Source organism: Cystoisospora suis, assembly GCF_002600585.1.
Source record: "Cystoisospora suis strain Wien I chromosome Unknown contig_186, whole genome shotgun sequence".
Lineage (NCBI taxonomy): Eukaryota > Apicomplexa > Conoidasida > Eucoccidiorida > Sarcocystidae > Cystoisospora > Cystoisospora suis.
The window spans coordinates 143,721-159,530 of NW_027152988.1; the positions used below are offsets into that span (position 1 = coordinate 143,721).

The window sequence follows — 15,810 nt, forward strand, 5'->3', positions numbered from 1 at the left end:
GCAGCTGAAAAAGAAGAGAGGTAGATGTACAAAACGAAGAAGTGTGAAGAGACCTAAATTGAGAGAAGCGTCCAGTGAGCGAGGTGTATGTACACCCCAAGGCATGATGAGACAGATCCTGTTGATGTTTTCGATTATTTCTCAATGAAGAAAGTCTTTTCTTCTGTAGTTACCGTAGAAAATACATGAAAACACTCTTCTATTTCCAACCAAAAGGACACCAATCAAGAAATCTTATTATTCTTATTCTTATCGTTTTTCTCCTCTTCTCACATGCGCCTCTCTCTTCCTCTCTGTTCCTTCCTCCCCTTTCTGCCTCATCCGTCCATGCTCCTATCTTTCATGCTTTTCATCCATCATTCAAGATACAGATCAATCTCGATATAGAAAGGCGAATCGAGTTCTTTTTCTTCCCCACCAGGCGAATCTTTCTCACTAGATCATTCCTCTGGCTCTTACTAAGTATGACAACTCGCACCATCCTTCCTTCTCTCTTTCATCTCTTCTTTCCTTGTGAAAATGACTGGCGTAGTCAAGACGAAGAGGAGAAAAAAGTAAAGTTTCTATAGAATGATAAGCTTACAAGATGCGTATGGAAGACGAGGAGAGCGATATGATCAAAGACGATGGAGACCTGCTGCTTAGAGAAATGCCGAAGAGGAAGAAAGACAATATTTCTCTCTAGATACATAGAGACGTTTGTTAAGACGAGGCGTCCTCTGCATTGCATGAAGGATCTCCAGCAGAGAAAGATCAAAATTCTAATAGGAGTTAAACTGCTTCTTTAGTAGAGGATGAAAGGGGGAAGATAGTAAAAAAGAGGGAGACGACGATGAAGATGAAAAAGTATGGTGCTTCTCTCTTTCGAAAGGAGAAGAAAGCCGAAGAACGGAGGTAGGAGAGATCACACGGTAGGTGTATATACACTCGATTCTTGCTTAGGTTCTCCAAGGAGAAAGCAAGATGGGAAAGTTGTATTCTTCAGACGTCTGTGGAAAGATGAAATGATGAGGAGGTAAACAATCCGAGCAGACTGTACTTTTTTACCGAGAGACTCAACCTCTTGTTAAATAAACAGATTAGCAACGGAAGGACAGACGATATACGAAAGCAATGAACTTCAAGAGGGTGAGACTGGAGATCCACCCCTGTATATACACCCGGGAGAGCCCTCTCTCGAGTCTCAGAACCGAAGACAAGGAAGAGGATAGGAAAGGACGTGGTTGGTCTGTAAATAAGAATTTCGAGTGTGCATTGCCAGGGTGAGACGAGATCAAGCGAGAAAGCGCCCAGCAAAGGAAGGAGGCATCTGAAAAAAGATGTACTAGACAAGGAGGCGCCAAAGACGAAGAGAAAGAAGAGGAAAAGAAGGAATTCTTGTCCATAGAAAGCCGCGATTCCATCCAGCAGAGGCGTGCACACGTGTGCTATGACGACAAGAAGATGAGAAATCTTGACTGAGGACTGAAAGGCCAGAAAAGAGCGTTACAATAAGGATGAGAAACACTGCGGAACCTGTAGAGTGACAAGAAAATAAAGAGCTTCAGGATGAGTATGACGAGGAGAGAGAAGGAAGCATCGAGACCTACCCGAGCCATCGAGACTTTTCTAGGGTTCCATTTGATCGTTTGTCTTTCCCCTTCATCACAGGACATCTCTGTGCAACGAACATGTGCATGCATCTTGGGTGGTGCATGCACAAGATGTCTGTATCGGTAGATACATCTCTCTGTCTGAAGACACTTCATTCAGTCAGTCTTTTTCTGCTTTCTTGTCAGTTCAACTTCACCAACAATTCGAGGCCGCACCGCTAACAGACGGGCTGCTGTTCTTTCTTAGGTCTAAGAAGAAGAAGACGAGGACGCTTTCTAATAGATATAGGAGGAAGGGCGGTGAGTGAAGAGGAGTCGCAGAGGAATGTCCTGATGTATCTATAAAAGATCAGAAAGCATCGTTCTTGCTCCAGGAACGACAGTTCCCACGAGGAAGGATGCCTCTCGTTAGACTGGCGTCCCCTATCTACCTGTGGTGGAGACAAAGAATCGTCAGGGAGGTCAGATTTCACGACAGGATCCGCGTTTTCCTGGGGTGTCGGCGGATATTTGTTTGTATGATTCTCTGCCACCTATGAATTGGAGCTGAAGAGAAGGATCTGATGGGCTTGTGTCGGGTCAGGCAAGTGGTTGTCTTTCAGAATGTCACAATGCTGTTATGCTACTTCGCTTAGTTGATTGGGTCCGGAGAAGTGAAGTTTCTTCTCAACGTTTCTGAAAGGACGTCATGAATCGGTTTTTTTCTTCTAGTACGAAAGAAGAATATTCACCACATCGGAGACTTCGCTCTCTCCGGAAGCCTACGATTCTCCCGGAATGAGGAACAGAAAGGAGGGCACTGCTTCAGAGAGACAAGTGCAGTTCTCGTGTGAATTTTCTCGAGTCATACCTGGCTCAACAGGACATCTAACGTGGCTAGAAGTGTTTAGTTGTTTACGGTCGGACTCTCGCCGTGTAATTCTTCTCTCTTAGCTAGCATGCCTTCATCGGCTAGCGGCTCTTTTTATGACGCCGCCATAGTGCTTTATATTTGTAGCGCATGTCATTCATTGGCTCTTCTCTTAAGAAAGTGCACACATGGTTTCTTTCATGTTCTGTAGAGGTAGCCTAGGTACTTGTTTCTCAGGCACGCGTGTATGAGAAAAGAATGTGTAGCCTAACAGTAGTGTTTCTTCCGAGGAAATGTCAGGGTGGAGTTAGCTCGTACGGTTAGCAAAACTTCAGGAACAACAAAAGGATGCAATCGAAGGGCTGGGGGAAGACGTTTTTGACCACGGGTCAACAGAGGTTCCTTCTCCTTCTAGGGACACACTTCCAAGACACTCGTTGCGCGAGCACACCCCTGCGAGAGAACCAGAGGAATTAGACCAGAGACCGACACGGCTGAAGAAGAAAATCAAAAGGCGGAATGTCCGTGGGTTGCAAAACGAACTATCTCTCGGATTCGTACAGATCTTTGAGATTCACGGAGAAGAAAAGAGTTTAGCAGTCGGGACCTGAAACTGGAGGACTTCTTTTCCTTCCTTATACGCTAGCTCTATCTTACCGTTCTTCCAAGCGGTTCACACGTGGTCTCCCTGGGGTGTCGTAATTCCTTAAGGGGCCCTTATCTATCCGTGGTCGGTCAACGGTTACATTCTAGCTCCCCTGTTAGTTCACAAGTGGTGTTTCTAGTTCTCGTCGGGAGCGACAGTTGCGGACAACCTCTGACTTGAGAGGTGATACACGGGAGTGCCTTCACGGCCTCCTCCCTTGTGCCGTCTGTTAACGAGAGGATCGTTGGCCGAGTGGCAACGAAAGAGATCACGCGCTCTGTCGTTTCTCTTATCTCTTCAGGCATTAGGCAGGCCAATTCACGTACTTCTGAATGCTTTTGTAGAAGCGATACCCTGTCACAAAGCAATTGTCCCTGGAGGGTAAGTTAGCCCCCATAGACAGCACAACACAAGGAGCCACGCCTAGATACAACGGCCCTAAGCTAAAGGAACCCCAGGTGTTTGGTTCTCAGTCTTTCAGTATGGAGGATCTCACAAAGCAGACGTCCAGGGCTCCGCAGTTCAGACGTGCTACTGGTGAAGATCCAGACAGCAGGCGCATGGTGATTGTCATGTGCTTTACAGAGGATTACCTATGCGAGGGGCGTGCAGCCAGGCAAAATATGCCGAAGTCCCACTTCGCCTACAGGAAGGCTATAAGGGATGCAGAGAGCGAATGGCTCTCGCAAACCAAGAAGTTACCGAGGGCAGACTGGTTGGGAAGAGGGGAACAGGAAGGCTTCTTTCCGGTCCACGGTAGAATCCCAGTGCACCGGGCCGACTGACTTTACAGTAAGTTAGACATGCCGGGAGTTAGCCGGCCTGCGTCCGGAAACAACTAGCGGACGCAGGCCGACTAACTCCCGGGTGTGACCGAAACTGCTGGATCGTACCGTCACTCGGGCCAGGCCTTGTAACTCCACGTCTCGGCAAGGACTGCATGCAAGGTTTGTAGTCTCCGTTCGTAGTCACAGTTGCCAAATCACAGGTGCGTGGTACGGATGGCGGTACGCAATAGGGACGAACAGAGCTGCATAAATCCGTTTTTCCCTGCATGACGTCTTTCGCCGCGATCGGAAACGTCTGTATGCTTTCATTTCCTTGTTCTTTGTCAGCACCCGCTGCCCGGAGTGCTAGCAGCAAGCGCCTTCTCCCTCGACTACTCTGGGTGTCGGCAAACAGATTTTTTTTTTCAAAGTGACCCCTAGAGATAAGAAGGAATTTTTTTGCAGATAGACAAACAACCTCTGTATGCTGTGATCCGATCAGCTATACTAGCCATGAGAACCTTCCGGGTCGTGCATCTAATAGCGCTGTCGGCTTCCCTCCTGGGGTCGATTGTTCCGCTGGTTGACACCTCTTCCCGACGGCTGCCAAGAACAGCCCCGATTTTTGTGTCGGCTGGTCGTGTGCAGGCTCAGTTCAGGCAGCGCTTGCCGAGTGAGATCACTGACGCTTCTGTCACTCCTGCGGAGTCAGAACCAGTGGGTGAACAGCCAGTTGTCCCGCTTGAGAAACGGGATCGCCGGAGTAAGAAGAGAAGCGTGCCTCCGGGTCTCAGACGGTGGAGGACCACCTCTAAGGTGCTAAAGATATCTGGCCTCCTAGCCGCAACCATCGCCTTTTCTGTCGCGATCTTCAAGCTTGCGTCGTGCCGTGCTCGCCTTGACAAGCAAAAACGAGGAGACGGCAGCTCCAGTACCGTTTCCCCAGGTGGTCAGACATACAGGAAACTTGCTGTCGGGGGTGGTGGCCCACCTCCGGAGGGCGGAGAAGGCGCGTCCGGTGAAAACTGCTCGGCCGAAGAAAAGAATGTTACCCAGGGACTAGCCGATGTAGAGGAGCAGGTTAGACTGGCCCGTATTGCTGAGCTTAAGAAGCTGAAAGATCAGAAAGAGCTCTTCATAGCGCAAAACGGGAGGCCTGCGTTATTGGCGTTGCAGAACGCGGTACGACTCGGAAAAGCAGCCGGACCGGTTCTCGGCTACGGGTATCTAGACCACTACGGCTATTATGAGCAGTGGCTCGGTTTTGCAAGCTTCGGCCAGAGGGAGGAACAGGAGCTGGAGAGGCTCTTGGAAGACCAAATGTGGTTCGAAGCGAAGAAGAAGGCCGGCGAAGGATCGCCCGTCTAGAAAGAAGTCTATGGGGATCGAAAAGAATCATCCTCGGGTATCTTTATTTGCTACCAGCGGATCTGCCGCTACTCCCGTTGGTTCGCACAAAAGTCTGACAATCCGAATTCAACATTCTCCGCATTCAATATTTGAGTCTTGTCAAGGTTACCTTCTTCTTCCTGACATTTTCTTTTCGCGGGTGAGGTTAGCAGAGACAGGAGGAGAAGTGAGCATGTTGCGCCAGATATCCCAGCACAGTTGCCCAGCCATCGCCTAGGAATATCTCACTGTGGCCTCACCTATTCTTTCGCAACAGTCTTTTCTTACCGCGTCCCAGGTTAGAGAAACAATTCCGACTGGTGCTAATGGTCGCGTGAATAGCACGCTGAAGAGTTGGTTCTTCGCAGGCAGCACTCCAAACAAAAGTCCGTGGTCCAGTTTTCCAATGAAGAAAGACTGTGTTAAAGGGTCTCTTCTAGAAACGAGGGATTGCCGCCTCGGAGAATCATGAATGGTGAGAAGGTTCGAACAGGTGGTTCTTCAATGTCCATGTTTCTGCTGTTCCGGGAAGGTCTTTTTTCTTTTCGCCTCCGAAACCAGAAAAGTACATACACCTGTTTCATCACCAGGACCGTACGGATGCGACTACGATTATTTGCGAATCGCCCTGTCATTCTTTTTTGAAATCTCTATTCGTGCCGGAGAAAGGGTTGAGAAAATGACGAACGTCCGGAAGCGGCCCACTACAGTGTGTAGTCGGCCGCTTATGTAGTTCCTGTCTGGGTAGCATCCTTTCTTTGCTTGTGTTGAAGGCGGGATTTGTACAGCTAAGGATGACACCCTGCGGGCAGGCAAGCGTAAGGACTGCTGGCTGAACCGTTCAAATGTGCCCCTCTTCTTTTTTCGCTGTTTTGCATGTGTCCCAAGCTCCGTGTTATGCTGACTTAAAAAGCATAGAACTCCGAGCGCTGTAGCAACCATGGTATAGAGAAGGGATGTGGAAGCCAGGGAGCGTCGTGGACGACCTTCTGTCCTCGCCCTCGACCGTGGTATGCCGGTCGCTGAGCGGGTCTATCTCGTCCGTGTCTTTTTTCTGAGGGTTCATGTGCCATAACAGTTTGCAAGAGGATATTCCTAAGTGCTGTTGAGCATTTGAAAATACTGGTGTCAGTGACCCGCAACGGGAAAGTTCAGTAGGTGAATCTACTCTAACACGAAGCTGGTGTTCGCGTTTCTCCCTATTAGGGAAGCATATGATGGGCTGAATGTGCTCCGCCCTGGCATCCGTTGAGGGAGACTCTAGTCATATTCTTTTTTCAGGTGGGAACGAAAAGGATTGTCGAAAACCACTGAGTGACACGCGTTAGCAAGACATCTACACTTCATGGTGCGAAAGGTACACGCACGGATCGTTGCTGGACTGTTGCCGGCCCGTCCGCGGCCAGAGTCTAACACGGCACAGCACACTTGTTCGGTCGCGGCGCTTCCGGGAGGCCGACCACCCGTGGCATGCCTGACTTCCCCCGAACGAAGTTCTCCCGCGAACGTGTACGGCACCGGTCTGCCCTCAACCTCCGTGGTGGCTTGACCGGGTGGAGGAGGTGTTTCTGTGTGTCAGGTGGCCGTCAGTTTTTTGTGTAAGAGCAGAAGACCAATGAACGAGTGGTAAGAAGATTATCCACCCTTTATCTCTTAGCTGGTGCCAACTGCTGACTTCCGGCTGTACTCGTGGCATAGGACGAGACCCGCAAGGCATGCCCGCACAAGGGCCACTTCCAGTCGACGGACGAAACATTCTGGAAACACATACCAACCAGTGCAAGCCCGAAGTTGTCTCGTGCCTGCTGCCGGTATTCGAACCCTCTTCTCAGCTGACATGCGTCGCTTCACAGGGTTTGACGGGCTGACCCGTGAAAACTTTTTTAGCTGAAGGGACCTTCACCTGGAAGAAGGGAAGTACGATTTCGGACGGAGCCTGTACTTATGTGAGGTCAGATAGTGGTCCGCAGAGGATGCCAGTTACTCCGGAGAGACAAAACAGCCTTCATGTTACTGTCTTGCAGCAACGTTGCGCAGGGTACTTAAACTCACCTGAGCAAGGTATCCCCCGCCTAACTTCGAAAGGTGAAAAGTAGAACACAGAAGTGATGGCTACCACAAAACTCCGACCACCTACCAAGATCTGGCCCTGTCTCTTAAGAGGAAGACCCTTGGGAAACCCGCACTGTCACGGAAGAGATATCGGTTGCTCCTTTTTCTCAACGCGATCATTCGTTCTTCATCCAAAACTCACTCGAAGTCGACCCGCTGCGAGCCGGTCGAGGTTCCCATCTTCGTCGAGTCTTCCCTTAAAAACCCGGGCGAAAGGAGCAACCACCGCGCAACATTTTTCAGATGTCCTATGAACGGTGACTTCTTCTCTTGCTCTCCCAGGTTCGCGGTCTACATCATAGTTCGATCGATACGAAGCTGGTGATTCGTCAGGAGGAGGAGGGTCCGGCTTCTTCCCCTGCGCCGGGTCATCAGGGGCTCTCGATGCGAGGGAGTGCTGTCCTGAGTTGGTTGTCCGTTGTCTTCTTCTTTTTCTCGAACTTTTTGACACATCAGCCGTCTTATCTCTCTATTTGTGCAAGGAAACTCATACGCCCGCACCGACATGTCTTTTTTCTTCATAGCACCTCCCCTTTGACTTGGCTGTCTGCGATACAGCTATGCCGCCCGCTGAGCATCGACGATTGACGTGATGATTTATCATCTGCATTAGGGAATCGATTCATACCCGCTTTCAGTGCCTTTGTATCCTGGCAGAAGGATGGCTTCTTTTTTCAGACAGCGGCGGTAATTCCACCCGACTTTCATGACTCTCCTGGTAGCTTCTTTTCTCGGGTATCTGTGCACGGCGGTTCAGCCCGCCACTCATTGGTCTTTGAGTTTCATTTGTTTTCATTGTTTTGCTGCTGTTCGTGTCTGCCGAAAATCTTCGTGTTTCCTAGCATTCATTTGACTTCTCATGAGCGAGGAGGTGTATCTGCACCGCTGTAGACTTGCGATCCCCCCGTGGGTCACGTCATCCTCATCATCTCTCTCGTTCCCTCCCGGCGCCTTCGTTGCTGTGACGAAGATTTGCTTGCCGGTTCTCCGCGCTGCCGTTTCTCTGCACTCTTTCCCGTATTTTCCCGTTTTTTTCTCAGTTTCTTTTTTTTCGTGACGCCTTCCAGGTCTTTGTTAGTCGTGCGCTCCCGTCTATCTTCTTGCTTGCCAGCCTGTGAACTGCTTCTGCACCGCACAGCCCGGCCCTTACATAGTATAGCTCTCCAATTTCCTCTTGTTGTCCGCCTCCCATCTTCTCTCTCCTCCTTACTGTCTCACACACTCTTTCCACGGAGAACGTTCTTCTATCTCTTGTATTGACACCGGATGAACTCGAGCAACTCAACGGGCCTCCCTTACAAGTGAGGGCTTTGAAAAGGACAACAAAAGTTTTCCCTTCTGTGAATGACCTTGCCTCTTTTTCTCACCATTTGTTTCTCTTCTTTGCTTTTCCTTTCTCCAGCTAAACATTCATAACTCTTGTCATCTGGAGTAGTGTCTCTCTTCAACCATATTCTTTCTCAACCCACCCTGCAGCCCTTTCTTCTTCTCTCATACCCCCTTCCTTCATGACGTCCTCCGCTACCTATCCCCCGCTGTCTCTGACTGCTTTGAAGAGTTTCTTTTCTGTGTCTTCGTCTGCTCCTGCTTCCCTCTATCCGGTTATTCAGGACAGCTAACTGTGGCTTCTCTCAACTCTCTTCATCGAAGCCTCCTGGGAAGGCGTGAAAAGAGGTTCTTTCTCTCTTCCCTTCTGGTGCAGGTACAGACAGACATCGGTAAAGCATAGAGAGAATGGAAGAACCCAGGGGGAGATCGGGGACACCGCTCTTTCTTCTTCTTCTTCCTCTCCTTCTCACATTCCAAACAAGGCATATGTCTTCGGATCCTCTTTCGGTCATTTTGCAGACATCCCTTTTTCTACAGAGTGAATGGCTATAGATGAACACCCCAACGCGCGCATGCATGGGTGGTCTTATTGTCTTCGAAGTGGACTTTCTATCGGGATCACAAATTTTTCAAATCCCTAAACAGGAACATTCTTCAAAGAAAGGCATCAACGGCTTTCTCTCTTTCTATCTCATTGTCTTGCATGCTTTCTCGAAGAAGAAATCTTTCTCTATTCCTTCTTTGGAAACTCCTCCCTTTTTCTTGGGGGCTCAGACTCTTTCCTTTCTTTTAATTGATCTCTATTTTATCCTCACTCAACATTTCTCTCTAATATTGCATGCATTCAACCTCTCCATTCAGTGGAGAGAGTGAACCTTTCCTTAAGAGAGAAATGTAGAGAAGAAAGCATATGTCTTTAGTGCCAGTGAGAAACTTCTTTTCTTTCATTCAGTAAGATAACAAATCTATCTTGTTTCCTTCCTTGTTCTCTTTCTGAAACGACCGGATTCTTCAAAATGACGGAGAGACTCCCCCAGAGACGTAGCGAGCTTCTCTATGGGAAGGACGACCCGGGTGTACGTACACCTGTGTCAGATGCACGCTCTTCTTCTTCTTCATCATTAGGAAGTGTTGAAGAGATACGAAGACGTCTTCTTGAAGGAAGGCCAGGAAGTAAAGGCCGTCTCGCCTCGTCGTCGTTAGATAAGAGAGGCAGTCGTGGAAAGCAGAGTGAGAAGACCCCTCTCGAGAAACGTCTTGAAGAGGCAGCAGACATCTCGAACAATCCTGGTATCTTTCATGTAGCAAAGGACGTTAAGTGGAATGCCAAGACCACCGACTCCTTCAAGAAAGATGATTTTCTTATCAAACAGCCCGATGGAAAGGCAGCTGATCAAGTTCTCTTCTCGAAAAGAGGAGATAGCTTTCACAAGCCCGTTATCTATCTGCCAACAGAGAGTGCAAAGTCTCTCATGAGTAAGTTACCTTACATATCCACAACGGAGGAGGGGTCTTCTCCATATACATATATCTACTTTGTTTAGGTAGTTGGAGGTGCCTAGGTATCTGAGGAGATTGAGATAACTATATGGAGATAAGACAGGGGATTATTGCTATGACTTGGGAGGGAAACAAAGTCATTCGTAACTGTAGGGTGTTGTCGAAATATAAGGGGGGAGGGGTGACTACATGTGAAAATACGTGTACATATATATCTATGAATGTGTATCGGTATGTCTGTGTATGTGTATGTACACATGTGTATATGTACCTGCAGGTGCCCTCTCTATATAGTGTCCTTCCCTAGTTGGGGCAGTTCACATACATGATGTATATGTATGTGTGTGTATGTGTATGTATACATACATATGAACACGTCGATCTCTTTAAAGTGTTGGTGGGTCCCTTTATGAGGTGACTTCTCATGTTCGAAGTGAGTGAATCTTTCCGGTGTCTATCCACTCGAGATACATCACCGCGATGATAGCTCAAGAGGCCTGAAACTTTCTTTGTCCCCCCGAGTGGCGCTTCCTTCCGGTGTCTCCTCTCTCCGGACCTATCTTTACGACCTTATATCCTCTCATCCCGCTTCTCCACTTCTCTCCCTCGCCTCTCTCGCGCTTTCTCACGACCCGTAAAAACTATGTCTTTTCTCCTTCTTTTTCCCATCATCGTTACATCAGAGGAGCCGTACGATTCTGCTTAACACATCCGGCGGGGTCGTCCGGATCAGAAAGATTTCGCCGCGTCTCTTGCGTGTGTCTCCTAACTCACTGTTCTACAATTCTCTGCACGGAGTAACAAAGAGTCGGGGAGGGCTGTCTACCTCTCGCCCCCGTCTGTCGGCCACTCACACTTGGCTGGGGTGGCGCCTAGTGCAGCTCTCCCCGGCCTACGCTCTCTCAGAAGTTCTATCTCTCTTGAGCGTCACTCAAATTTCATCGTAGATACTACAGGGTGGCGCAAACACCCGTGTTCCTGTATCTCTCTTTTCATCCATCATGCATGTACCGAGTGTTGTCCCGCTGTCTCTCTCTCTCTCTCTATATATATATATATTTATATATATATATATGTATCTCTGTCCCCATGTACGTATATATATATATATACATAAACTTCAAACAGAATGCAGGGGAAGATTTCCCTCCTTTCTGCGGCGACTGAGGTGTCTCTTTCTAGGAAGTCACGGATCTATATTCTCGCTGCTGTATTGAGATGAGGTTCCGTCAAGTCTCTCCAGATCCAAGAACGGAGAGAGACTGTTGTCTTCATCGTGCAGTGTACGTACACTCGAAACTCTCGCAGTCAAAGCATTCTAAGAGAGAAGCTGTGTCCCGGAAGGGAAGGTGCCCTTGACTGACGTTCGATTGCTATGACTGTGTGTGTATCTATCTACACCTTTCTCTAGGGATCCCATGGCTTCCGCCTGGTGATGAGACTTCAGTCGTATCGGAAACAAACCAGAAGAAAAAGAAAGACCAAGATGCAAGTGAACTCGTTAAACGGCATCAACCACAGCAGGTACAGCAACCTGAGGGGGAGGAAGAGGCAAAGGCTAAAGATCCAGTAAGTCATACTATCTATCTATCTACCTCTCTATCTTCAGTCTATCTATTTCTCTCTCTAGGTAACTATGTTTCATCTATCTGTCTTTTCATCTTCAATGCATCCCTCTGTCTGCATGCGGAGGGTAAGGAAAGATTCAAGCCTTACTTGTAGTCATACATGTTACCAGACCGGTCCAGAAGAAGACTTAACTTGTAGTCGTCTATCAATCTTGTGCCTGCGTCTATCATATCTTTTCTTTTCTTTTCAACCTACCAAGACAACATCTCCTTTCACCACTCTCCTTCTTCTTTCGACGTTGCGAGACACGTCAGTCAGTCAGTCAGTCAAGGTACCTCCAATAAGCATTCTAGCTCCACTTTGTATATATTACCTTACTCTCACTTCCGCAGCCAGATATTCTATATAATACACCTCCGTCTTCACAATGATGTTTCCTTCTTTCTTTCGTTCACAAAGCCCTGTATCGATCTACATCTCGCACGTCTCTTAGCATGTCTTTCGTTTCCCTCCAGTCAAGGCATTCTTCTCTTTCTACATCAGTCTCTTCGTTCTGAATGCTTATCTATACATGTCTACACCCTCACCCGTCTCTATCTGTCCCTCTTGTCTTCCGTTATAGCAGTAGCCTTCTATCTTGTTCATGCCGTTAGTCGGGCCTTTCTCCTACTCCTCCTGCTGCTCGACTTGAAGTCTTTCTCTATCTATCGACATGCATCACTAGGTGAGCTGTATGCGTGAGAGGTTCACGTAGCTCGCGTAGAGATCTGTGGGGAGTTTCTGTGTCTATCTTCTGCAGTATAGAAGAGCATGAGTGGTCCTAACATTCTCGATCCGAATGGCTGTACCTCGATATATAGATCGATTCATTTGGTTTCTTGAAGGGAGACCCCATGGCAGAATCTACATCGTGTCTATACACTTCAGCTGCATCTTTCGTTCTTTTCTTCCCTCTGTTCAGATAGCTGAGACGATAGAGAGCTTTCCGACAAAGGTGGACGAGCTTATGATGAACGCTCCTCTAGATTCAGCTCTCCTAGAGAAAGGCGCATGTAAGTGTTTCTTCTTCATCTTCTTCATCTTCATTTCTTTCTTTCTCTTCATCGTGTCTCTTTTCTTTATGGATTCTTATCGTGGGGATAGGAGATGTGTTGATCTCTGTATGATGTCCCTCGCGACGCTTCCTCGAGGGCGGTGAAGGAAGATATTTGTACAAGAGAGAGATAGAGAGTCTTGTTCAAGAGAGAGAGAGATGCTGTATGTATTTTTGTCTAGATTCTTCAGTCCCTGAGACAGGCCATTGCATCATACAGATCGTCACTTTCATCGCCTAGTCAAGGAGGAAAGAGGTGGAAAGTTCGAAAGAAGAAGAGAAAGAACGAATGAATGAATGAAGAAGAGAAAGATATGGAGACAACAGAAAGTTGTTCTGCTTCAGAGAGATCTAGTGCTAGTTAGAAGGAGGAATGTGTTTGTCGTAGTCATGCATGGAGGGATCGTCTTGCTGTTGGCTCGCACCCTTCACATCCCCTCGTTCGCTGTCGCAAATCACTTTAAACCCTCATGAACGTGTGGCAGACATCTCCACCTATCTTTCTATCTACCTCGGATCTATCTATCTATGTTTCATCTAGTTATCTATCTCTCTTTCATCTGTCTATCTATCTACGTATATATCTATTTCGGCTGTCCATGTACGTCTGTATCTTGAATCGCTTTATGTATGTGTCTATATGCACCGTGTGTGAAACCTTTCTGGGTTCTGTTGCAATTAGGGAGTGCCTTCCAGGAGAGACGAGACAGAGAAAGTGCAAACAAAGAAGAAGAAGGGGCTGCGGAACTCGCGGAGCATTGCCTTCAACGGAGACAGCTACTACGGAGTGTACGATCAAGAATGAGAATGCCGTACGTTTTACCATCTTCTCGTTCTCTCACTCGCTCTCTCTCTCTTTCCTTCTCTCTCTCTTTCTCTTTCTTTCTCCCTTCTCCTATTCATCTTAAAGACCAAGAAGAAGATGAAGAAGAAGTTCAAAGGTAGCATCGACCTACCACCGGTCTTTTGATTGTGCTCTCTAGAGACAAGTCACGTGTCTCCAACACAAGAAGAACTAACGAGAGTTCTTCTTCTCTTCATCTTTCTTTCTCGATTTTCTAGTTTTCTCAGTTCACTGAATCTTCTTTATCCTCTACACATTTGAGCTCTCTCTCTCACTCCTCTTCTTTCTTCTTCACCGAAGATGTATGAGAGGCTAGACAAGGGTTTGGAGCTCTAACTGTAAACCCTGTATATAAGTGCGCATATCTGTATGTATATATATGTGTACATATGTAGGTGTGTACACATGAAGGAAGAGAGGTGACGACATTTGTGTGTGTTTCTTTTTCTCCTGTCTGCATGCGATATCCTTCTTGTTCTTTTTTGTCGATAGAAATCCAGTCGAAGATGAGTGGGCTGAGAGAGAAGCAGAAGGAGATGTGCCACCCTCTACACCTAATCCCTATATTCCTCTACCTGTGGTGAAAAAGCACAAACAAGGCGAAGTCTTCGCTCTGAATCAGATCGGCCATGTCGCTTCACGGGTAATCCACGAGACTCTCACTCCATACTTGTCTTTCTTTCATCTACCCATCTGGAATCTATGCATCTCTCTGAATATCTATGTGGAATCTTTCACTCTGTCCCCTATCTATCTATCTATCTTCATCTATCTATCTATCTATCTTTACTCCATCTCTCTTTAGCTGTCTATCTATCTCCCTGTTTCTCTCTTTCATACATGCTTTTTTATGTCTCCATTATCTCGTGTCCCTCGTTGAGTCTGTTGTCTGCTAGTAGCAGTAGTAGTAGTAGTTGTCGTACCTCCCCCCCCTCTATATCTTCTCTAGATGTATATGTATATATATGTATATATGGATCTAGAGCCGTCAAGTATCTTCCTTGTTTTTACGGCCTATTGTGCCTATACTGTATATACGGCATGGGTATCATATGAGAGAATTTCTCCAGTGTCTCTTTTCCTAAAAGAATGAACTGTGCTATCTCTTCCTTACTACGATCATGTATCGATCTAGCTTTTGTCTTGTGTTCTATGTCTCTTTGTATACGTCAGCTCCATCACGGAAGCACCTGTAGAGGTCTCGTCTTCTCTTGTATTCATATCCATACATAGTCATACATATACATCCCGACAAGGTATGCATGTGAATATGAAGATTGAAAGACGTAGGAAACAGAGCTCTTGGGTTGACCTGTTAAAAAGGTAACTGTCAGTAGTAGTGAGGGAAAAAAGTATAATGAAGAAGAAGAAATGCACCTCGTTCACTTCACCTTTCAACTAGCGGATTCTAGCTCTTATCTTCTCAAGAAAGTACCCTGTTTTCTTTCTTTCCTTCCTTCTTCTTTTCTCTCCGAGAATTTCCTCCCGAATGTACAGCTTCTTATTTCCCTTTGTTCTTCTTTGTTCGTATTTTTGGTCTTTTTCTTACAGATAGCATCTAACCTTGATAACCGATTGCCTTTCGCAGATTATACGTGGTCTCGACAGCCTTCATTCGATGATAGTAACGTAGATATGATGTTTCGGTTAGATAGAGAGGACACGCTAAAAGATTTCAAAGTCACCTCTAATATTGGCGCTTCACACGAAAGAGTTAGGGTAAGTCTCTTTCTCTCTCGAAACTGTCTCGTCTCTTTTCTTCTCTCTCCTACTTTGGTCATCTCAAACAAGCTCTTTCATTACTTTTTTCATCTAGTCGCTTCCTTTTCTCAAAGCGCTCAAAACGGGGCAGTCTCCATCATAGTTATCTACTAGCTTTCCTCAGTCTATCTATCTATCTATCTATCTGTCTTGAATCTTTCTGGCTATCTTCAGTCCGTCCATCTGTCTCTAATCTATCTATCTATCTATGTATCTTTAATCTGCGTGTCTGTCTCTCGTCTACCAATCTATCTGTCTTTCATCTGTCTGTCTACCTGTCACGCACTCACCTCTGCTGCATCTTCCCTTCGTCTATCTGTCTGTCTATCTACTTTTCTCTTTGCAATCTTTCTATCTG

The 15,810-nt window shown here is 47.0% G+C and overlaps 2 protein-coding genes across 2 annotated transcripts in view; both read left to right on the forward strand.

The window, feature by feature from the left end:
* Positions 1-1,454: 1,454 nt before the first annotated feature.
* Positions 1,455-2,719, forward strand: CSUI_000482 (uncharacterized protein). Its single transcript, XM_068060716.1, has one exon. It carries the CDS (start codon positions 1,549-1,551, stop codon positions 1,717-1,719), a length of 171 nt encoding a protein of 56 aa, XP_067927308.1. The 5' UTR covers positions 1,455-1,548; the 3' UTR covers positions 1,720-2,719.
* A 1,345-nt stretch (positions 2,720-4,064) lies between these two features.
* CSUI_000483 (mynd finger domain-containing protein) overlaps positions 4,065-15,810 on the forward strand; it is a 23,016-nt gene continuing 11,270 nt past the window's right edge. Inside the window, exons 1-6 of the mRNA XM_068060717.1 lie at positions 4,065-10,161; positions 11,597-11,754; positions 12,716-12,806; positions 13,530-13,649; positions 14,184-14,334; positions 15,243-15,410. The gene's annotated coding sequence lies outside the window, so the exon portion shown is untranslated. The remainder of the gene's footprint in view (positions 10,162-11,596; positions 11,755-12,715; positions 12,807-13,529; positions 13,650-14,183; positions 14,335-15,242; positions 15,411-15,810) is intronic.

Coding starts and splice junctions, on each gene's coding strand:
- CSUI_000482 (XM_068060716.1), top strand. CDS start 1,549: ATGAGTATGACGAGGAGAGAGAAGGAAGCATCGAGACCTACCCGAGCC.